Here is a 23173-nt window from a genome sequence, read left to right as displayed (position 1 = left end):
TTTTAACCAAACAATTAGGAACACGTTAGCGACGTCACCCAAATCTTAAAGTAGAAGTTATGAGGATGGGGGAGCATTTAAAAAACTTGCACCCCTTTATCATTCTTTGATATGGTTATTGGGAGCTCTGCTCCGTGCTTCTCTTTTCGATGTAATTTTTTGTACAATGTATGTGTACTTGGCTGGGAAAACTTAATAAATTCTTTGTGAGACAAAAAGATCAAATGTCTGCTTTTCATTATAGGTTTCCCATTGATTCAATTTTAACTGAATGTGTGTATGTGTGTCATAGAAGAATGAGCTGCAAGGCGGCAGGGAAAATATTAAAACATAACGCAGGGTGCAGTTAATAAAATCACCACAAGATGGCGATATCACTTACCGTGTGGCCCGCTCAGGCAGGAAGTGATGTAGGTTAAGAACAGGAAGTGATGTCACGTAAAGACAGGAAGTTATAAAGACAGGAAGACCTGGGGGAGAGAGTGGCGAGAACACGTAGCTGGATTACGCAGAGCAGGTAATAAGATAATATTTTATATTTATAACCAGTAAACCTCCATCACGTTTGTCCTTTTCCTCCACTGTGACGTCTTTTATCTACAATACTTACTGCTACACACATAATATAATGTATATTAGAGTTATTTTGTCATATGTGCTTAGATATATCCCAATTATATTATTGTTATTATATTATTCTGATTTTATCCAATTCGGTGCCAGAGCTCTGAGAAAGTTCTGCACTGATATATATGACTGCTGAATGCAAGACGTAAAAGACAAACGTAACATATTCAAAATTTGTGTTTCAACAGATGTACTGTATTGTTGGAAGTTAAATACAGAGTGTTATCTTATTATATCTCCAGATTATACTGCAGAAGATAGTGACATTGAACAATATTCTCCAAAAGTAACACTTTACTGGTTGGCAAAATCAATGCATCCTTCTAATCCTGAGGAATCTTCTGATAAACCCCGTACTATGTCTTCAAATGACCATCTAAAATCAATGAGTCCTTCTAATCCTGAGGAATCTTCTGATAAATGCCATACTATGGCTGCAGATGTCCATCTAAGATCAATGGATCCTTCTAATCCTGAGGAGTCTTCTGATAAATCCCATACTATGACTTCAGATGTCCATCCAAGATCAATTGATCCTTCTAATCCTGAGGATGTGTCTGATAAATCCCAAACTTTGACTTCAGATGTGCATCTAAGATCAATAGATCCTTATAATCCTGAGGAATCATCTGATAAATCCCAAACTATGATTTCAAATGTCCATCTAAAATCAATAGATCCTTCTAATCATGAGAAATCTTTTGATAAATCTCAAATTATGACTTCAGATGTCTTTCTAAGATCAATGGATCCTTTTAATTCTGAGGCATCTTCTAATAAATCACATAATATGGCTTCAGATATCCATCTAAGATCAATAGATCCATCTAATCCTGAGGCATCTTCTGATAATATACTCTCTTTGACTGCTGATATCCATCTAGAATCAATAGATCCTTCTAATTCTGTGGAATCTTCTGATTCTGAAACTATGGCTTCAGATGTCCATCTAAGATCAATGGATCCCTTTATTCCTGAGGAATCTTCTGATAAATTCCATACTATGATTTCAGATGTCCATCTAAGATCAATGGATCCTTCTAATCCTGAGGAACCTTCTGATAAATCCCATACTATGACTTCAGATGTCCATCTAAGATCAATAGATCCTTCTAATCCTGAGGAACCTTCTGATAAATCCCATACTATGACTTCAGGTGTCTGCCCAAGTTCTGACAATGAACATGTTTATTCATGTTCAGAGTGTGGAAAACATTTTGCTAGGAAGGCTTACCTGGTTAGACACCAGAAAATTCACACTAGGGATTATCTGTTTTCCTGTTCAGAGTGTGGGAAAAGTTTTGCTAGTAAGACTTACCTGGTTAGACACCAGAAAATTCACACTGGTGATTTTCCGTTTACCTGTTCAGAGTGTGGGAAATGTTTTGCTAAGAAGATTTACCTGGTTAGTCACCAGAGAACTCACACGGGTGAGCGTCCCTATTCATGTTTAGAGTGCGGGAGATGTTTCACTAGCAAAGCATACCTTGTTGGGCATCAGAAAACTCACACGGGCGAGCGTCCTCATTCATGTTCAGAGTGCGGGAAGTGTTTCACCCTGAAAGTAGACCTTGTTAAACATCGGAGAATTCACACGGGTGAGCGGCCCTTTTCCTGTTCAGAGTGCGAAAAGAGTTTTTCCGACAAAGGAAACTTTCTTAGACACCAGAGAATTCATAAGGGCGAGCGTCCATATTCGTGCTCAGAGTGCTGGAAATCTTTCTTCGATAAAACCTCGCTTATTAAACACCTGAAAGTACACACCGCAGAGTCCGCTCGGTGCCTTCAGAGTGCGGGAAATGTTTTACAGATAGACGAAGACTAAGCAGACATCTGAGAGAATGCCCTGGACAATTCTTTCATTAAATGGACGATAACTTTTAACAAGTGGAACTGTTAAATCCATAGAAATACCGGAGGATGAAAAAAATCAATTGTAAGCTCTTGGGTCCACCTAACCCTCTTGTATTAAATTGTATTGTAAAGCGCTGGGGAAACTGTTTGCCCCATACAAATCCTGTATAATAATAAATGATAAAGTCAAAAGTGCTCCTTCATTTATTGTGAGACTTTAATGGGCCAAGTCTTCTGCTGGCTTCTTCACCTTCTTGGTTACTCCAATGGTGGGATGGTGGTTCTTTGGATTGAGAGGGTTACAGTTTTATGATGGGCCTGGACATCCTGCCAAGCCAACATTAGCTGTTTTTTCAGACCTAGCCTGGTTCTGCTTTTTCCATGTTGAGATAACAGATCTTTTGAAGTATAAAGCCTCTGAATTCCTGGAAATAAGGGAGGAGGGAGGGGGTTCAGATTTCTACTGCAATGTTTAACTGTTAGCCAAGACTGTCATGGCTGCCATAAGGTTCCCCGACATCATGGCCGCTAGCTACAGCTTTTCGTGTGTCCAGTACGTGATATCATTACACTGGCTTCTTCACCTTCTTGGTTACTCCAGTGGTGGTATGTGCCTTCTACAGTTTCTGTCCTCCTACATTTTTGGCATCCTCATTCTTCTTTTTTCCTATTTTGCATATTATAGAATAAAAAATGCAGCACTGAGCAAAAATGCCCCTCATACTAGGCTACACAAGTCTGCAGACCCGGGAACCCAAATATATAAGCCTACCGAGGGAGCAATTGAAACCCAAGAGCCTCATACACTATATTACCAAAAGTATTGTGACGCCGTCCTTTACACACACATGAACTTTAATGTCATCCCAGTCTTAGTCCGTAGGGTTCAATATTGAGTTGGCCCACCCTTTGCAGCTATAACAGCTTCAACTCTTCTGGGAAGGCTGTCCACAAGGTTTAGGAGTGTGTCTATGGGAATGTTTGACCATTCTTCCAGAAGAGCGTTTGTGAGGTCGGGCACTGATGTTGGACAAGAAGGCCTGGCTTGCAGTCTCCGCTCTAACTCACCCCAAAGGTGTTCTATCAGGCTGAGGTCAGGACTCTGTGCAGGCCAGTCAAGTTCCTCCATCCCAAACTCGCTCATTCATGTATTTATGGACCTTGCTTTGTGTACTGGTGCGCAGTCATGTTGGAACAGAAAGGGGCCACCCCCAAACTGTTCCCACAAAGTTGGGAGCATGAAATTGTCCAAAATGTCTTGGTATGATGATGCCTTAAGAGTTCCCTTCCCTGGAACTAAGGGACCAAGCCCACCCCTGAAAAACAACCCCACACCATAATCCCCCCCTCCACCAAATGATTTGGACCAGTGCACAAAGCAAAGTCCATAGAGACATAAAAAAGTGAGCTTGGGGTGGAGGAACTCGACTGGCCTGCACAGAGTCCTGACCCCAACCTGATAGAACACCTTTGGGATGAATTAGAGCAGAGACTGGGAGCAAGGCCTTCTCGTCCAACATCAGTGCCTGACCTCACAAATGCACTTCTGGAAGAATAGTCAAACATTCCCATAGACACCCTCCTAAACCTTGTGGACAGCCTTCCCAGAAGAGTTGAAGCTGTTATATCTGCAAAGGGTGGGCCAACTCAATGTTGAACCCTACGGACTAAGACTGGGATGCCATTAAAGTTCATGTGAGTGTAAAGTCAGGCGTCACAATACTTTTGGTAATATAGTGTGTATACTTACCGGCCACTTTATTAGGTCCACCTTGGTAGTACCGGGTTGGACCCCTTTTTTCCTTCATTCTTGGTGGCATAGATACAACAAGGTGTTGGAAACGTTCCTCAGAGATTTTGCTCCATAGTGACATGATGACATCACACCGTTGCTGACAAATTTGTTGGCTGCACATCCATGATGCTAATCTCCCGTTCTACCACATCCCAAAGGTGCTCTATTGGACTGAGATGTGGTAAGTGTGGAGGCCATTGGAGTACAGTGACCTCATTGTCCAGTGGTGAGATGATTGGAGCTTTGTGACATAGAGCATTATCCCGCTGGAAGTAGGCATCAGAAGATGGGGACACTGTAGTCATAAAGGGATTGACATGGTCAGGAACAATACTCAGGTAGGCCGTGGTGTTTAAATGATGATCAATTGGTACTAAGGGGCCCAAAGTGTGCCAAGAAAATATCCCCCACACCATTACACCCCCACCACCAGCCTGAACCGGTGATACAAGGCAGGATGGATCCATGCTTTCATGTTGTTTACACCAAATTCTGACCCGATCTGTCCCAGCTGAAAATGAGACTCATTAGACCAGGCAACCTTTTTCCAGTCTTCTATTTCCCAATTTTGGTGAGCCTGTGTGAATTGTTTTTTAATTTTGGCAAAGGGTTCCCCTCAAATCCATACCAGAACCAATGGTCCTGGTATGGATTGGGGGTACCCCCACGCCATTTTTTTCCCACTTTTTTCTAATGCCGGCAATGGGTTTATTTTTCATTGAGCTGTCAGTGGGGAAGCCTGTTGACAGCTGATGACTCATCCATTGTTAAGGACTCCCGGCCAGCTCCTTAACAACCAGCTCTTCACTGTGCCCTGATTTGGCAAAGTTTTGCCCAATCAGGTCTTTGAATGCACCGTGTATCTCACAGTGCATTGTGGGGCGCTCAGTGGGCAAACATCCCACCGAGCTCCTTGCAAATCCAGGTGTTCGCCGAACGGCGTCTGGTATGGAATTTGGGAGGGACCCCATGCCATTTTTCTTTTTACATTATGGTGTGGGGGTTCCCCTTAAAAATCGGTCTGGTATGGATTTTGGGGGGGACCCCACAAATTTGTTTTTTGTTTTTTTTTGGCGTAGGGTTCCCCTTAAAATCCATACCAGACCCAATGGGCCTGGTATGGATTGGGGGTATCCCCACGCCATTTTTTCCACTTTTTTCTATTGCTGGCAATGGGTTTATTTTTCATTGAGCTGTCAGTGGGGAAGCCTGTTGACAGCTGATGACTGATCCATTGTTAAGGACTCCCGGCCTTCTCCTTAACAACCAGCTCTTCACTGTGCTCTGATTTGGCAAAGCTTTGCCCAATCAGGTCTTAGAATGCAATGTGTATCTCGCAGTGCATTGTGGGGCGCTCAGTGGGCAAACATCCCACCGAGTGCCTTGCAAATCCAGATGTTCGCTGACCAGCGTCTGGTATGGGGTCTGGTATGGAGTTTGGGGGGCCCTTCAACGTTTTTTTTTTTTTATATTGGCGTAGGGTTCCCCTCAAAATCCATACCAGACCCAATGGGCCTGGTATGGATTGGGGGTACCCCCACGCCATTTTTTCCCACTTTTTTCTATTGCCGGCAATGGGTTTTTTCTTTTCATTGAGCTGTCAGCGGGGAAGCCCGTTGACAGCTGATGACTCATCCGTTGTTGAGGACTCCCGGCCCCCTCCTTAACAACTAGCTCTTCACTGTGCTCTGATTTGGCAAAGCTTTGCCCAATCAGGTCTTAGAATGCAATGTGTATCTCGCAGTGCATTGTGGGGCGCTCAGTGGGCAAACATCCCACCGAGCTCCTTGCAAATCCAGGTGTTCGCCGAACGGCGTCTGGTATGGAATTTGGGAGGGACCCCATGCCATTTTTCTTTTTACATTATGGTGTGGGGGTTCCCCTTAAAAATCGGTCTGGTATGGATTTTGGGGGGGACCCCACAAATTTGTTTTTTGTTTTTTTTTGGCGTAGGGTTCCCCTCAAAATCCATACCAGACCCAATGGGCCTGGTATGGATTGGGGGTACCCCCACGCCATTTTTCCCCACTTTTTTCTATTGCCGGCAATGGGTTGTTTCTTTTCATTGAGCTGTCAGCGGGGAAGCCCGTTGACAGCTGATGACTCATCCGTTGTTGAGGACTCCCCGCCCGCTCCTTAACAACCAGCTCTTCACTGTACTCTGATTTGGCAAAGCTTTGCCCAATCAGGTCTTAGAATGCACTGTGCATCTCGCAGTACATTGTGGGGCGCTCAGTGGGCACTGTTTACGTCTGGAGGAAAAGAGATTTACCCTCCACATACAGAAAGACTTCTTCACAATAAGAGCTGTTGAAATACGGAATGGACTCCTTCAGGAACTAGTACTGGGCAGCTCGGTAGATGGTTTTAAAAAATAGTTAAATTTCTTTCTAAGTTCAAAAAATATAACTGGATAATAAAATTTATAGGTTTTATATTTATAAACATTTACAGGATATTAACATTTTAGGGTTATAGGTGATAACATGCTTGAGGTGATTGTAGTCATCCTATTTTGGACCTTGAAGAAGGGGGACACACCCCGAAAGCTTGTGTTAGTGCAAATAAAGAGAAGTATGGCGGGAAGTACTCAATTGTTTCTGTAGGTAATTACATCAGAGATGAATGATCCAAGGAATATCGAAAAGTTTTTGGAAGATAAGAAAGGATTTTTTTCCCCAGTTGGATCAATTAGGACCATAATTTATAGAGGTTATTTCTTTCCTATAAGTCAGGGGAATTACGGTCACTAAAATATTCTTCCGGCTGAGGGCACCTTGACATCAGGTGTCCCCATTAGATCTTTCCCTTTACATCAGGTGTCCCCATCAGAGCTTCCCCTTTACATCAGGTGTCCCCATCAGAGTGCCCCTTTACATCAGATCCCCCCATCAGGTGTCCCCATCAGAGTGCCCCTTTACATCAGGTGTCCCCATCAGAGTGCCCCTTTAGATCAGGTGTCCCCATCAGAGTGCCCCTTTACACCAGGTGTCCCCATCAGATTGTCCCTTTAAATCAGGTGTCCCCATCAGAGTGTCCCTTTACATCAGGTGCCCCCATCAGAGTACCCTTTTACATGAGGTGTCCCCATCAGAGTGCCCCTTTACATCAGGTGTCCCCATCAGAGTGTCCCTTTAAATCAGGTGTCCCCATCAGAGTGCCCCTTTACATCAGGTGCCCCCATCAAAATGCCCCTTTACATCAGATGTCCCCATCAGAGTGCCCCTTTAAATCAGGTGTCCCCATCAGAGTGCCTCTTTACATCAGGTGTCCCCATCAGAGTGCCCCTTTACATCAGGTGTCCCCATCAGAGTGTCCCTTTACATCAGGTGCCCCCATCAGAGTGCCGCTTTACATCAGGTGTCCCCATAAGAGTGCCCATTTACATCAGGTGTCCCTATCAGAGTGTCCCTTTACATCAGGTGCCCCCTTCAGAGTGCCGCTTTACATCAGGTGTCCCCATCAGAGTGCCCCTTTACATCAGGTGTCCCCATCAGAGTGTCCCTTTACATCAGGTGCCCCCATCAGAGTGCCACTTTACATCAGGTGTCCCCATCAGAGTGCCCTTTACATCAGGTGTCCCCATCAGAGTGTCCCTTTACATCAGGTGCCCCCATCAGAGTGCCCCTTTACATCAGGTGTCCCCATCAGAGTGTCCCTTTACATCAGGTGCCCCCATCAAAGTGCCCCTTTACATCAGGTGTCCCCATCAGAGTGTCCCTTTACATCAGGTGTCCCCATCAGAGTGTCCCTTTACATCAGGTGCCCTCATCAGAGTGCCGCTTTACATCAGGTGTCCCCATCAGAGTGCCCCTTTACATCAGGTGTCCCCATCAGAGTGTCCCTTTACATCAGGTGCCCCCATCACAATGCCCCTTTACATCAGGTGTCCCCATCAGAGTGTCCCTTTACATCAGGTGCCCCCATCAGAGTGCCCCTTTACATCAGGTGTCCCCATCAGAGTGTCCCTTTAAATCAGGTGTCCCCATCAGAGTGCCCCTTTACATCAGGTGCCCCCATCAGAGTGCCCCTTTACATCAGGTGTCCCCATCAGAGTGTCCCTTTAAATCAGGTGTCCCCATCAGAGTGTCCCTTTACATCAGGTGCCCCCATCAGAGTGCCCCTTTACATCAGGTGTCCCCATCAGAGTGTCCCTTTAAATCAGGTGTCCCCATCAGAGTGTCCATTTAAATCAGGTGTCCCCATCAGAGTGTCCATTTAAATCAGGTGCCCCCATCAGAGTGCCCCTTTGCATCAGGCGTGCTTATCAGAGTGCCCCTTAACATAAAAAATATCTATGAAGTACACACACCATACCTCGAGGACAGGCAGGGAGCGGGAGCCGGCAGAGGTAGTGAGCTGCAGGGGCGGGAGCTGTGCTAAGAACCTTGCGGAAGAGGGCGGAGTTCACACGTGGCGTCACACCATGCCTTGCAGGCAGGCTGGGAGTGAGAGCCAGGAGAGATAGCGAGGTGTGGGGGGGGCGGGGCGCACCCGCAACGTCATTGGTTCCTGGGACGCCCACGGTCCCAGGAACCAATGACTGCTGAGCGGCGGGGATCTGGTGCGTTAGACTGGAGGGCTGATGATCCGGAGAGGAGCGTCGCTTGGACCGTGGTACGACAGCGGTGCACCATTTAATGACAGCCTACGTCTATGTCAACTGTGGGTATAGGATTCTGTATATGGAGGTTTTAAAAAAAACCTCAGCCTGCAAAGAAGGCTGACTGCCGACTGCCTGTTCCTCCGTCTGACAGTTCTTAAATAGGTAAGAGGCGGGGCCACCTGGGCGACATCACCTTAGGGCACCTCCTCACGTGACGTCACGACCCACCATTCACGGTCGGCACGCAAGTGTGTTCAAAAGTGTGACATGTTAGGTATCTATTTACTTGGCGTAACATCATCTTTCATATTTTACAAAAAAATTTGGGTATATATTGTGGGTTTTTTTTATTCGTTAAAGTGTATTTTTCCCACAAAAATTGCTTTTGAAAAACTGCTGCGCAAATACAGTGTGACGTAAAAAACTGCAACGATCGCCATTTTATTTCCTAGGGTCTCTGCTAAAAAAAAAAAAAAGTATATATATTTTGGGCCTGGGAGTTATAAATAATTTTCTAGCAGAAAATACAAAAAAAAAAAGGCCGGGTCTTCAAATGGGTAATAATTGTTTTCTTACAGATGGACGCTTTTTTCTGAAAACCTCGGAGGGAGATTTAAATTTACCTCAAGAATTCAAGGCAGAAGATGATGAGATCACACAATGTTCTCCAGGAGAAGATCCCATTATTCCAACTGCACATCACAGACCTTACCATCTGGAGGGATCAATGGGTCCTTCTAATCCTGAGGAATCTTCTTATCAATCCCATACTATGACTTCAGCTGTCCATCTAAGATCAATGGGTCCTTCTAATTCTGAGGAACCTTCTGATAAATCCCATACTATGACTTCAGATGTCCATCTAAGATCAATGGATCCTTCTAATCCCGAGGAATCTTCTGAGAAATCCCATACTATGACTTCAGCTGTCCATCTAAGATCAATGGATCCTTCTAATCCTGAGGAATCTTCTGAGAAATCCCATACTATGACTTCAGCTGTCCATCTAAGATCAATGGATCCTTCTAATTCTGAGGAACCTTCTGATAAATCCCATACTATGACCTCAGATGTCCATCTAAGATCAATGGATCCTTCTAATTCTGAGGAACCTTCTGATAAACCCCATACTATGACTTCAGATATCCATCTAAGATCAATGGATCCTTCTAATCCTGAGGAACCTTCTGATAAATCCCATACTATGACTTCAGATGTCCATCCAAGATCAATGGATCCTTCTAATTCTGAGGAACCTTCTGATAAACCCCATACTATGACTTCAGATATCCATCTAAGATCAATGGATCCTTCTAATCCTGAGGAACCTTCTGATAAATCCCATACTATGACTTCAGATGTCCATCCAAGATCAATGGATCCTTCTAATTCTGAGGAACCTTCTGATAAACCCCATACTATGACATCAGATGTCCATCTAAGATCAATGGGTCCTTCTAATCCTGAGGAACCTTCTGATCAATCCCATACTATGACTTCAGATGTCCATCCAAGATCAATGGATCCTTCTAATTCTGAGGAACCTTCTGATAAACCCCATACTATGACATCAGATGTCCATCTAAGATCAATGGATCCTTCTAATCCTGAGGAACCTTCTGATAAATCCCATACTATGACTTCAGATGTCCATCCAAGATCAATGGATCCTTCTAATTCTGAGGAACCTTCTGATAAACCCCATACTATGACATCAGATGTCCATCTAAGATCAATGGATCCTTCTAATCCTGAGGAACCTTCTCATATATCCCATACTATGACTTCGGATGTGCATCCAAGATCAATGGATCCTTCTAATCCCAAGGAGTCATCTTTATGGGACAGGGGTCACACGGGTGAGCGTCCCTTTTCATGTTCAGAGTGCGGGAAATGTTTCACTATGAAAAAGAACCTTTTTAGACACCAGGCAACTCATACTGGTGAGCGTCCTTATTCATGTTCAGAGTGCGGGAAGTGTTTCACTGATAAAGGAAGATGTCTTAGACACCAGAAGATTCACACGGGTGAGCATCCTTTTTCATGTGCAGAGTGTGGGAAATGTTTCACTGCAAAGGGGAGCCTGCTTAGACACCAGGCAATTCATACCGGCGAGCGTCCTTTTTCATGTTCAGTGTGCGGGAAATGTTTTACAGACAAAGGAGGACTACGTATACACCAAAGAAGTCACACGGGTGTGCGTCCTCATTCATGTACAGAGTGCGGGAAATGTTTCACTGATAAAGGAAAACTTTTTATACTCCAGAGAATTCACACAGGGGAGCGTCCTTTTTCATGTTCAGAGTGCGGGAAATGTTTCACTGTGAAAGGGAGCCTTCTTATACACCAGAGAACACACACAGGTGAGCGTCCTTTTTTAAGTTTAGAGTCCGGGAAATGTTTTGTCGACAAAGGAGGACTACGTATACACCAAAGAAGTCACACGGGTGAGCATCCTCATTCATGTACAGAGTGCGGGAAATGTTTCACTGATAAAGGAAAACTTCTTATACACCAGGGAGTTCACACGGGGGAGCGTCCTTTTTCATGTTCAGAGTGCTGGAAATGTTTCCCTGAGAAAGGAAACCTTCTTCTACACCAGAGAATACACACAGGGGAGCGGCCTTTTTCATGTTCAGTGTGCGGGAAATGTTTTACTGACAAAAGAGGACTTCATATACACCAAAAAAGTCACACAGGGGAGCGCCCTCATTCATGTACAGAGTGCGGGAAGCGTTTCACTCCGAAAGGGAGCCTTCTTGCACACCAGAAAAGTCACACGGGCGAGCGTCCCTTTTCATGTTCAGAGTGCGGGAAATGTTTCACTACGAAAAGGGACCTTCTTAGACACCAGGCAATTCATACCGGCGAGCGTCCTTTTTCATGCTCAGCGTGCGGGAAACGCTTTCCTAGGGTTGATCACCTTCGTCTACACCAGAAAATACACACAGGGGAGCGTCCTTTCTCATGTTCAGAGTGCGGGAAATGTTTTACCGACAAAGGGGGACTACGTGTACACCAAAGAAGGCACACGGACGAGCGTCCTCATTCATGAACAGGGTGCGGAAAGTGTTTCGCTGATAAAGGAAAACTTCTTAAACACCAGAGAATTCACACAGGGGAGAGTCCTTTTTCATGTTCAGATCCAGACTCCGCCCCCAGATCTCTCCATAAAGAGGACCGGTCACGGCCCATGCTGTGTTTAAGGAATGTTGTTCATCCTTTATGAAAGCAATAAAGTTAAAACAAAAAAAAGAAATAAAATAAAGAAACTGTAAAAAAATTTTTTCCTACTGCCATTTTTTTTCTCTAGGGTCTCTGCTTAAAAAAAAAAAATGAGTGAGTGTACAGCTTGTATAACAGTGTAAATTTTCTGTCCCCTCAAAATAACTCAACACACAGCCATTAATGTCTAAACCGCTGGCACCAAAAGTCAGTACACCCCTAAGTGAAAATGTCCAAATTGGGCCCAATTAGACATTTTTCCCTCCCCGGTGTCATGTGACTCGTTAGTGTTACAAGGTCTCAGGTGTGAATGGGGAACAGGTGTGTTAAATTTGGTGTTATCGCTCTCACTCTCTCATACTGGTCACTGGAAGTTCAACATGGCACCTCATGGCAAAGAACTCTCTGAGGATCTGAAAAAAAGAATTGTTGCTCTTTATAAAGATGGCCTAGGCTATAAGAAGATGCTGCCAGCATTGCTGCAGAGGTTTAAGGGTTGGGGGGGTCAGTCTGTCAGTGCTCAGACCATACGCTGCACACTGCATCAAATTGGTCTGCATGGCTGTCATCCCAGAAGGAAGCCTCTTCTAAAGATGATGCACAAGAAAGTCTGCAAACAGTTTGTTGAAGACAAGCAGACTAAGGACATGGATTACTGGAACCATGTCCTGTGGTCTGAAGAGACCAAGATAAGCTTATTTGGTTCAGATGGTGACAAGCGTGTGTGGGGGCAACCAGGTGAGGAGGACAAAGACAAGTGTGTCTTGCCTACAGTCAAGCATGGTGGTGGGAGTGTCATGGTCTGGGGCTCCATGAGTGCTGCCGGCACTGGGGAGCTACAGATCATTGAGGGAACCATGAATGTCAACATGTACTGTGACATACTGAAGCAGAGCATGATCCCCTCCCTTCGGAGACTGGGCCGCAGGGCAGTATTCCAACATGATAACCACCCCAAACACACCTCCAAGACGACCACTGCCTTGCTAAAGAAGCTGAGGGTAAAGGTGATGGACTGGCCAAGCATGTCTCCAGACCAAAACCCTATTGAGCATCTGTGGGGCATCTTCAAACGGAAGGTGGACGAGCACAAGGTCTCCAACATCCACCAGCTCTGTGATGTCGTCATGGAGGAGTGGAAGAGGACTCCAGTGGCATGTTTGGGGGGTTCTAAGCAACTTTCTACAAAAAAAGTAGATTTTTACTTGTAGGAACAAAGTGTCAGAATTGGCCTGGTTGGCAAATAGTTAATTAAATTGGTACAATCTGGCAAAAAGTGAGATTTTACTTATAGGTGGAGTATGTTAGGCTAAGTCTCTTGCCGACTTTTTCTCTTCCTTAGAGACCCATGTGGTAAGAACTAACAGCTGAGATTACTAGCTTTTTTCTTGCCAACATTTGTGTTCCCCAATTCCTCTTTTTTCAATTCTCCATAATAAATTTAAAAAATCCAGCAGGAAAAGAGGAAGCCCCTCATAATAGGCCCGGCACATATGCAGACCCCAATCTCAAGTCACTAGTCTATATGACCCCGATCACGTATCCAAATTCTAATCCTGAGGAATCTTCTGATAAACTCCATACTATGTCTTCAGACGACCATCTAAAATCAATGGATCCTTCTAGTCCTGAGGCCCGGCACGTATGCAGACCCCAATCTCAAGTCACTAGTCTATATGACCCCGATCACATATCCAAATTCTAATTCTCAGGAATCTTCTGATAAACTCCATACTATGTCTTCAGACGACCATCTAAAATCAATGGATCCTTCTAATCCTGAGGCCCGGCACGTATGCAGACCCCAATCTCAAGTCACTAGTCTATATGACCCCGATCACATATCCAAATTCTAATTCTGAGGAATCTTCTGATAAACTCCATACTATGTCTTCAGACGACCATCTAAAATCAATGGATCCTTCTAATCCTGAGGCCCGGCACGTATGCAGACCCCAATCTCAAGTCACTAGTCTATATGACCCCGATCACATATCCAAATTCTAATTCTGAGGAATCTTCTGATAAACTCCATACTATGTCTTCAGACGACCATCTAAAATCAATGGATCCTTCTAATCCTGAGGCCCGGCACGTATGCAGACCCCAATCTCAAGTCACTAGTCTATATGACCCCGATCACATATCCAAATTCTAATTCTGAGGAATCTTCTGATAAACTCCATACTATGTCTTCAGACGACCATCTAAAATCAATGGATCCTTCTAATCCTGAGGCCCGGCACGTATGCAGACTCCAATCTCAAGTCACTAGTCTATATGACCCCGATCACATATCCAAATTTTCCCCAGTACCTCTGCCCCACAGCCACTCGTACAGGTTTACAATAAGCTTTGGCCAATTTTACATATCAATCTCGCTCATAACCCATGGGAGGCTCTGTTGTTAAACCTACACCACACATAAATAAACAGCAGAGTCAGATGGTGGTGGCTGTGTTCTTGGCAGCCCGGCAAACCTTAGCTAAAGCCTGTAGACGTCTATCACTAAATTTTTCTGAGGTCAAATAGATATGAGGACCATGGTACACTAAACGCTGACCTCCATATGGTACTTAATGATACTCCTGCAAAACATTTGAGGGTCTAGAGCCCATAGCTGGACTACAATGATCACTTGCATCTAGTCGTAGACCTTCTCTAATTGTAACTGACCACTATAAGCTAAAGGGACTTTACTGATGGCTGGATCTCACGGGATCCCCCAAACCCACCCCTCCCAGGTTCCAATGCAACCCTTGGCCTCCCCTTTACTACATATTTTTACCGCTCCAACGAAATGGCATTTCGGGAACTACCATTCATAAGGTGACATTTACTGGTCTTGCAAACAGGAAATACCCATGGGACTGAACGCCTTACTTGTCCTTCAACTCGCACCTCTTTATTATTCTTTGATATGGTTAACGGGAGCTCTGCTCCGTTCTTCTCTTTTTCGATGTAATTTTTGTACATTTGTCTTTTGTATGTCAGTTCTCTGTAGTTTGCTCAGAAAACGTAATAAATTCTTCGTGAGACAATAAAATAAGATGATTGCTTTTTTATTTTATGTTTCCCCTTTATTGAATTTTACCTGAATGTACGTGTCATATTGTATTCATGTAACGGAAGAATGAACTACAAGGAAGCAGGGAAAATATGAAAAACGTAGGGTGCAGTTAATGAACTCACCACAAGATGGAGATATCACTTACCGTGTGGCCCGCTCAGACAGGAAGTGATGTAGGGTAAGAACAGGAAGTGATGTAGGGTAAGAACAGGAAGTGATGTCACACAAAGACAGGAAGTTATAAAGACAGGAAGACCTGGGGGAGAGAGTGGAGAGCAAACGTAGTTGGATTAAGCAGAGCAGGTAATAAGATAATATTTTCTATTTACACCCCGTAACCCCCCGTCACGTCTGTCTTCTTCTTCCACAGTCACTGTGATGGCTTTTATTTACAATACTTACCGCTATGCACATAATATAATGTATAATAGAGTTATTGTGTAATATGTTCTTAGATATATCCTAATTATATTATTCTGATTTTATCCAATTTGGTGCCAGAGCGCTGAGAAAGTTCTGAATGCTGTACTGATATACATGACTCCTGAATGCAAGACGTAAAAGACAAACGTAACATATACAAAATTTGTGTTTCGACAGATGGACTGTACTGTCGGAAATTAAATACATCACAGTGTTATCCTATTATGTCTCCAGATTGTACTGCAGAAGTGACGGTGCACAATATTCTTCAAAAGTAATACTTTACTAGTTAGCAAAATCAATGAATCCTTCTAATCCTAAGGAATCTTCTGATAAACCCCATACTATGTCTTCAGATGTCCATTTAAAATCAATGGATCCTTCTAATCCCGAGGAATCTTCTGATAAATCACAATTTATGACTTCAGATGTCCATCTAAGATCAATGGATCCTTTTATTTCAAAAGCATCTTCTAATAAATCACATAATATGGCTTTAGATATCCATGTAAGATCCATAGATCCTTCTAATCCTGGGGCATCTTCTGATAAATTACTTTCTATGACTTCTGATGTCCACCTAGGATCAACGGATCCTTTTAATCCTGTGGAATCTTCTGATAAATCAAAAACTATGGCTTCAGGTGTCAATTTGAGATCAATGGGTCCTTCAAATCCTGAGGAATCTTCTGGTAAATCACAATTTATGACTTCAGGTGTCCATCTAAGGTCAATGGATCCTTTTAATTCTCAGGCATCTTCTAATAAATCACATAGTATGACTTTAGATATCCATCCAAGATCGATAGATCCTTCTACTCCTGGGGCATCTTCTGATAAATTACTTTCTATGACTTCTGATGTCCACCTAGGATCAACGGATCCTTCTAATCCTGTGGAATCGTCTGATAAATCCCAAACTATGATTTCAAATGTCCATCTAAAATCAATAGATCCTTCTAATCATGGGAAATCTTCTGGTAAATCCCAAATTATGACTTCAGATGTCCATCTAAGATCAATGGATCCTTCTAATCCTGGGGCATCTTCTGATATATTACTTTCTATGACTTCTGATGTCCACCTAGGATCAACGGGTCCTTCTAATCCTGTGGAATCTTCTGATAAATCACAAACTATGGCTTCAGATGTCCATCTAAGATCAATGGATCGTTTTAATTCGGAGGCATCTTCTAATAAATCCCATACTATGGCTTCAGATGTCCATCTAAGATCAATGGATCGTTTTAATTCGGAGGCATCTTCTAATAAATCCCATACTATGGCTTCAGATGTCCATCTAAGATCAATGGATCCTTCTAATCCTGAGGAATCTTCTGATAAATCCCATACTATGACTTCAGATGTCCATCTAAGATCAATGGGTCCTTCTAATCCTGAGGAACCTTCTGATCAATCCCATAATATGACCTCAGATGTCCATCTAAGATCAATGGATCCTTCTAATCCTGAGGAACCTTCTGATAAATCCCATATTATGATCTCAGATGTCTGCCCAAGTCCTCACAATGAACATGTTTATTCATGTTCAGAGTGTGGGAAGTGTTTCGCTAAGAAGGCTTACCTGGTTAATCACCAGAGAATTCACATTAGCGATCGTCCATTTTCCTGTTCAGAGTGTGGGAGAAGTTTTACTAAGAAAGTTTACCTGGTTAATCACCAGAAAATTCACACAGGTGATTGTCCGTTTTCCTGTCCAGAGTGTGGGAAAAGTTTTGCTAGGAAGATTTACCTGGTTAGTCACCAGAAAATTCACACTGGCGAGTTTCCGTTTTCCTGTTCAGAGTGTGGGAAACGTTTTGCTAAGAAGATTTACCTGGTTAATCACCAGAGAACTCACTCTGGTGATTGTCCATATTCCTGTTCAGAGTGTGGGAAAAGTTTTACACAGAAAGCCTTCCTTCTAACACACCAGAGGAGTCACACGGGTGAACGTCCTTTTTCTTGTTTAGAGTGCGGGAAAGGTTTTACACAGAAAATCTCCCTTCTTATACACCAGAGAAGTCACACGGGTGAGCGCCCTTTTTCCTGTTCAGAGTGCGGGAAATGTTTCGCACAGAAAATCTCCCTTCTTATACACCAGAGAGGTCACACGGGCGAGCGCCCCTTTTCCTGTTCAGAGTGCGGAAAACGCTTCATTGACAGAGGAAACCTTGTTATACACCAGAGGGTTCACACAGGGGAGCGCCCTTATTCGTGTTCAGAGTGCGGGAAACGTTTCATTAAGAAAGGGGACCTTTTTAGACACCAGAGAATTCATACGGGCGAGCGTCCTTATTTATGTTCAGAGTGCGGGAAATGTTTCAATCAGAAAAGAAACCTTAATAAACACAAGACCATACATGAGGCTGAGCGTCCTTTCCCTTGTTCAGAGTGCGGACAATCGTTCATTAAAAAAGAAAAGCTTATTGCACACCGGAGAAATCACACAGGGGAGCACCCTTTTTCGTGTGCAGAGTGCGGGAAATGTTTTACCAACAAAGTAAACCTTCTCGGACACCAGAGAACTCACACGGGTGAGCGTCCCTATTCCTGTTTAGAGTGCGGGAGATGTTTCACTAGCAAAGGATACCTTGTTAGGCATCAGAAAACTCACACGGGTGAGCGTCCGCATTCGTGTTCAGAGTGCGGGAAGTGTTTCACCCTAAAAGTAGACCTTGTTAGGCATCAGAGAATTCACACGGGTGAGCGGCCCTTTTCTTGTTCAGAGTGCGGAAGAAGTTTTACTGACAAAGGAAACTTTCTTAGACACCAGAGAATTCACACGGGCGAGCGTCCGTATTCGTGCTCGGAGTGCGGGAAATCTTTCTTTGAGAAATACTCGCTTGTTAAACACCTGAAAGTACACACCGCAGAGCGTGCTCAGTGCCTTCAGAGTGCGGGAAATGTTTTATAGACACGTGCAGTTCCTTTAGTTCTGAATTCGTTTTTTAACTAATTACGACATAATCGTAAATTCGGAGATATCCGAATTAACAAAAAAAAAACATTTAACAATTTTTTTGGAATATTCGTAAAGTCAAATATTCGAAAATTCTGAATTTATGAATTTTCGAATTTTCGAAAATTCGGAAATTCAAGATTTGAAAATTCGGAAATCCTACATTTTTTGAATATTTATAAATTCAAATATTCGAAAATTCAGAATTTCTGAATTTTCGAATTTCTGGATTACGAATTTATGAAATTAAATTCGGAAATTCAAAAATCTGAAAATTCAAAATCTGAAATAATTGACTGACTAATAAAAACTTTTAATTTCCAAATTTCCAAATTTTCTAATTTTCTAATTTTCAGAAATTCGAAAATTCAATTTTCAGAACTTTCGAAAATTTGGAAATTCAAAAATTGAAAATTCGGAAATCCGAAATTTTTTGAATATTTATAAATTCAAATATTCGAAAATTCATAATTTATGAATTTTCAAATTCCTGGATTACGAATTTATGAAATTAAATTCGGAAATTCGAAAATCTGAAAACTCGAAATCTGAAATAATAACCCGACTGACTAATAAAAACTTTTAAAAAAGTCTAATTTCCAAATTTTCTAATTTTCAGAAATTCGAAAATTCAATTTTCAGAATTTTCAAAAATTCGGAAATGCAAGAATTGAAAATTTGGAAATCTGAAATTTTTTGAATATTTATAAATTCCAATATTCGAAAATTCAGAATTTATGAATTTTCAAATTTCTGGATTACGAATTTATGAAATTAAATTCGGAAATTCGAAAATCTGAAAATTCGAAATCTGAAATATTAACCGACTGACTAATAAAAACTTTAAAAAAAGTCTAATTTCCAAATTTTCTAATTTTCAGAAATTCGAAAATTCAATTTTCAGAATTTTCAAAAATTCGGAAATGCAAGAATTGAAAATTTGGAAATCTGAAATTTTTTGCATATTTATAAATTCCAATATTCGAAAATTCAGAATTTATGAATTTTCAAATTTCTGGATTACGAATTTATGAAATTAAATTCGGAAATTCGAAAATCTGAAAATTCGAAATCTGAAATATTAACCGACTGACTAATAAAAACTTTAAAAAAAAGTCTAATTTCCAAATTTTCTAATTTTCAGAAATTCGAAAATTCAATTTTCAGAATTTTCGAAAATTCGGAAATTCAAGATTTGAAAATTCGGAAATCCGACATTTTTTGAATATTTATAAATTCTAATATTCAGAATTTATGAATTTTCGAATTTCTGGATTACGAATTTATGAAACTAAATTCGGAAATTTGAAAATCTGAAAATTTGAAATCTGAAATAATAACCGACTGACTAATAAAAACTTTTTAAAAAGTCTAATTTTCAAATTTTCTAATTTTCAGAAATTCGAAAATTCAATTTTCTGAATTTTCGAAAATTCGGAAATTCAAGAATTGAAAATTCGGAAATCCGAATTTTTTTGAATATTTATAAATTCAAATATTCGAAAATTCAAAATTTATGAATTTTCGGAAATCCGAAAAATCCGAAATAACAACTGACTAATAATAACTTAACTATTACTAACTATTAAATTATAGGTATTGGTATTTCCTTTCAAATTTGGCTGTTAGTAAACTTAACGAATACGGATTTATCCGAAGTTACGGATTTTTCTGAAATAACGAATGCCGCATCTAAACGAATGGAACGTAATAAATTAATAATAAATAACAATAATAATAAAAAAAATTATTTTTATTATTAATTTGTTCCATTCCATTTGTTTTGATGCGACATTCGTTATTTTTGGATAATTCGTAACTTTGTATAAATTACGTTCACTAACAGCCAAATGTGAAAGGAAATTCCAACCTATAATTTATTTAGTTAGTTATTATTTTGAATTTCCGGATTTTTTAAATTTATGACTTTCCGGATTTTAGAATTTACGCATTTTCGATTTTCCGAATTTACGAGATTTTCGGATTTACAAATTGCCGAATTTTTTGACTTTACGAATTTACAAGTTTACGAATGACCCGAAAAACGAAAAAAAAAAACCGAATGGAATGAAAACGAACAAATTTTTCGGCAGTGCACACATCTAATTTTACAGATGGAAGGAGACTAAGTGGACATCGGAGAGAATTCCCTGGACAGTTCTTTCATTAAATATACGAATCCATAGAAATACTGGAGGATGAAAAAAATCAATTGTAAGCTCTTGGGTCCACCTAACCCTCTTGTATTGAATTGTATTGTAAAGCGCCAGGAAAACTGTTGGCCCCATACAACTCCTGTATTATAATAAATGATAAAGCCGTATATTCTGCCAAGAGTGCTCCTTCATTTATTGTGAGACTTTAATGGGCCAAGTCTTCTGCTGGCTGATATCACGTACCGGACACAGGAAAAGCTGTAGATAGCGGCCATGTTGTCGGGGAACCTTATAGCAGCCATGACAGTCTGGCTAACAGTTAAACATTGCAGTAGAAATCTGAACCCCCTTCCTTCTCCATTATTTCCAGGAATTCAAAGGCTTTATACTTCAAAAGATCTGTTATCTCAACATGGAGAAAGCAGAACAAGGAGAGGTCTGAAAAAACAACTCATGTCGGCCTGGATGGATGTCCAGGCCTATCATAAAACTGTAACCCTCTCAAGCCAGAGAACCAACAGATACCGGTTGTAAATACCTTAATGCGCATAACGCTTAACCACTTGCCGCCCATCCACTGTCAAATGACGGCTGGGCGGTGCGGCTCTCGTTCTGGGTGGGCGACATATGACGGCCTCAGAGAACGACCGATATCTCGCGCGCCCCTCGCGGCTGAGGCTCTTTAACCACAGCCGATCACATGTAAGCACGGAGATGCCGACAGAGTGTGAGGAGAGGAGAGCCGATCAGCGGCATCTCTTCATAGAGGACATCCAGGGATGTAATCAGGGCACTGATCATCAGTGCCCTGATTACAATTAAGTGCCCACCAGTGCCAGCAATGATTGTCCATCACACCCAGCAATCAGTGCCAAACAGTGACCACAATTGCCACCAATCTGTGCCCACAAGTGCCAGAAATCAGTGCCCACAAGTGGCAGCAATCAGTGGCCATTAGTGATGCCTGGCTATCAGTTCTGCCTATCAATACCCATTACTGCTGCCCATCAATGCTCATCACTGCTGCCCATCAAGGCCCATCAGTGCCCCTATCCGTGCCGCCTATCTGTGCCCATCAATGCCCATCACTGCTGCCCATCAATGCTCATCACTGCTGCCTATCAATGCCACCCATCAATGCCCATCAGTGCCGCCCATCAGTGGCATCTATCCCTGTGGCCTATCTGTGCCCATCAGTGCTGCCTATCTGTGCCCACCAGTGCCACCTATCTCTGCCCAGTGCCGCCTATCAGTGCCGCCTATCAGTGCTCATCAGTGCCACATATCAAGTGCAGCATATTTGTGCCTCCTCATCAGTGACACCTCATCAGTGCCCATAAGTGGCGCCTCATCAGTGCCCATAAGTGCCACCACATCAGTGCCCATAAGTGCCGCCTCATCAGTGCCCATAAGTGCCGCCTCATCAGTGCCCATAAGTGCAGCATATTTGTGCCTCCTCATCAGTGACACCTCATCAGTGCCCATAAGTGGCGCCTCATCAGTGCCCATAAGTGCCACCACATCAGTGCCCATAAGTGCCGCCTCATCAGTGCCCATAAGTGCCGCCTCATCAGTGCCCATAAGTGCCGCCTCATCAGTGCCCATAAGTGCCACCTCATCAGTGCCCATAAGTGGTGCCTCATCAGTGCCAATAAGTGCCACCTCATCAGTGCCAATAAGTGCCACCTCATCAGTTCCCATAAGTGCCACCTCATCAGTGCCCATAAGTGGTGCCTCATCAGTGCCCATAAGTGGCGCCTCATCAGTGCCATGGTCATGAGTGTAGGCACCTCCCAGGCAACCAAACCCCTGAACGAGATGACCAGATGATTGGTCACTGGTCGCTGTCAACACCCCTTTGATCTGACAGAAAAGAGGAGATGCCAAGACAATGGTCAGTTCTTTTACCATCCAAGCAGGAACATCTGCCAAGTATCAGAACCGATTACCCAGCTCATCGATCGAACTCTGATCAACCCTCGGACATCAATTGCAAGTATTCTTCCTCCCCAATTCTACCTTTTTTCTTGGTTGCTATATATTGTCTTTATCTCTTTGAAACATCTTTTTTTCTGTAAATATTTTATTTGCACCAATTTTGACCTTTTCATCATTAAACCCTTGTTTTGAAAAGTGTTAACCTTGTCTCCAAACTCTGTCAGAAACCATGAATCAGACTGAGACAGAAGTACAGTTAAATCACACTTGTTTAATAATAATAAAAAAAAAAGGTAAACATAGTCAAAACATAGCCAGAGGTCAGGAACCGGAATGGATAGTCAGAGAAGCCAAAACGTCAGGGAGCCGGAGATGAGCATAGTAGAACAGCAAGCAGGATCTGGAGCCAGAAGGGATGTCAGCCAAGCAAGTCTTTAACAGGAACACAGGAGAGGGTCTCTAGAGATGTGACCAAGGCGAAGGCAGAGATCATCTGGGCTGGACGGCTTAACCACTT

The 23173-nt window shown here is 42.5% G+C and overlaps 2 protein-coding genes across 4 annotated transcripts in view; both read left to right on the top strand.

Moving 5' to 3' along the window:
• LOC141104738 (uncharacterized) overlaps nucleotides 1–2673 on the top strand; it is a 30919-nt gene extending 28246 nt beyond the window's left edge. Inside the window, 1 exon segment of the mRNA XM_073594442.1 lies at nucleotides 1900–2673. Within this exon segment, the coding sequence (XP_073450543.1) occupies nucleotides 1900–2452 (553 nt within the window). The 3' untranslated portion in view covers nucleotides 2453–2673.
• On the top strand, nucleotides 474–22858 carry LOC141104679 (uncharacterized). 3 transcript variants are annotated; one of them, XM_073594343.1, is made up of 2 exons: nucleotides 474–517; nucleotides 15778–22858. In XM_073594343.1, the coding sequence occupies exon 2, from the start codon at nucleotides 15902–15904 to the stop codon at nucleotides 18515–18517; it is 2616 nt and encodes an 871-aa protein (XP_073450444.1). In that variant the 5' UTR covers nucleotides 474–517; nucleotides 15778–15901; the 3' UTR covers nucleotides 18518–22858. The 3 variants fall into 3 exon arrangements, with proteins under 3 accessions (XP_073450444.1, XP_073450445.1, XP_073450443.1); XM_073594344.1 differs by lacking the exon at nucleotides 474–517 and adding an exon at nucleotides 9996–11895 and having other exon boundaries at nucleotides 17348–22858; XM_073594342.1 differs by lacking the exon at nucleotides 474–517 and adding an exon at nucleotides 15400–15480.
• Nucleotides 22859–23173: the final 315 nt, after the last annotated feature.

This window comes from Aquarana catesbeiana, linkage group LG08 (genome assembly GCF_042186555.1).
Source record: "Aquarana catesbeiana isolate 2022-GZ linkage group LG08, ASM4218655v1, whole genome shotgun sequence".
NCBI lineage: Eukaryota > Metazoa > Chordata > Amphibia > Anura > Ranidae > Aquarana > Aquarana catesbeiana.
The sequence above is the reverse complement of the archived record's forward strand: the minus strand, read 5'-3'. Positions and strand labels throughout refer to the sequence as shown.

What these genes read in the sequence shown, in the direction of transcription:
- LOC141104679 (XM_073594344.1), top strand. Translation starts at nt 10,015, where the DNA reads ATGACTTCAGATATCCATCTAAGATCAATGGATCCTTCTAATCCTGAG. An exon ending in CCGACAAAGGGGGACTACGT is followed by an intron (nt 11,896 to 17,347) that starts GTACACCAAAGA and finishes TTTGCTAGGAAG; the next exon opens with ATTTACCTGGTTAGTCACCA.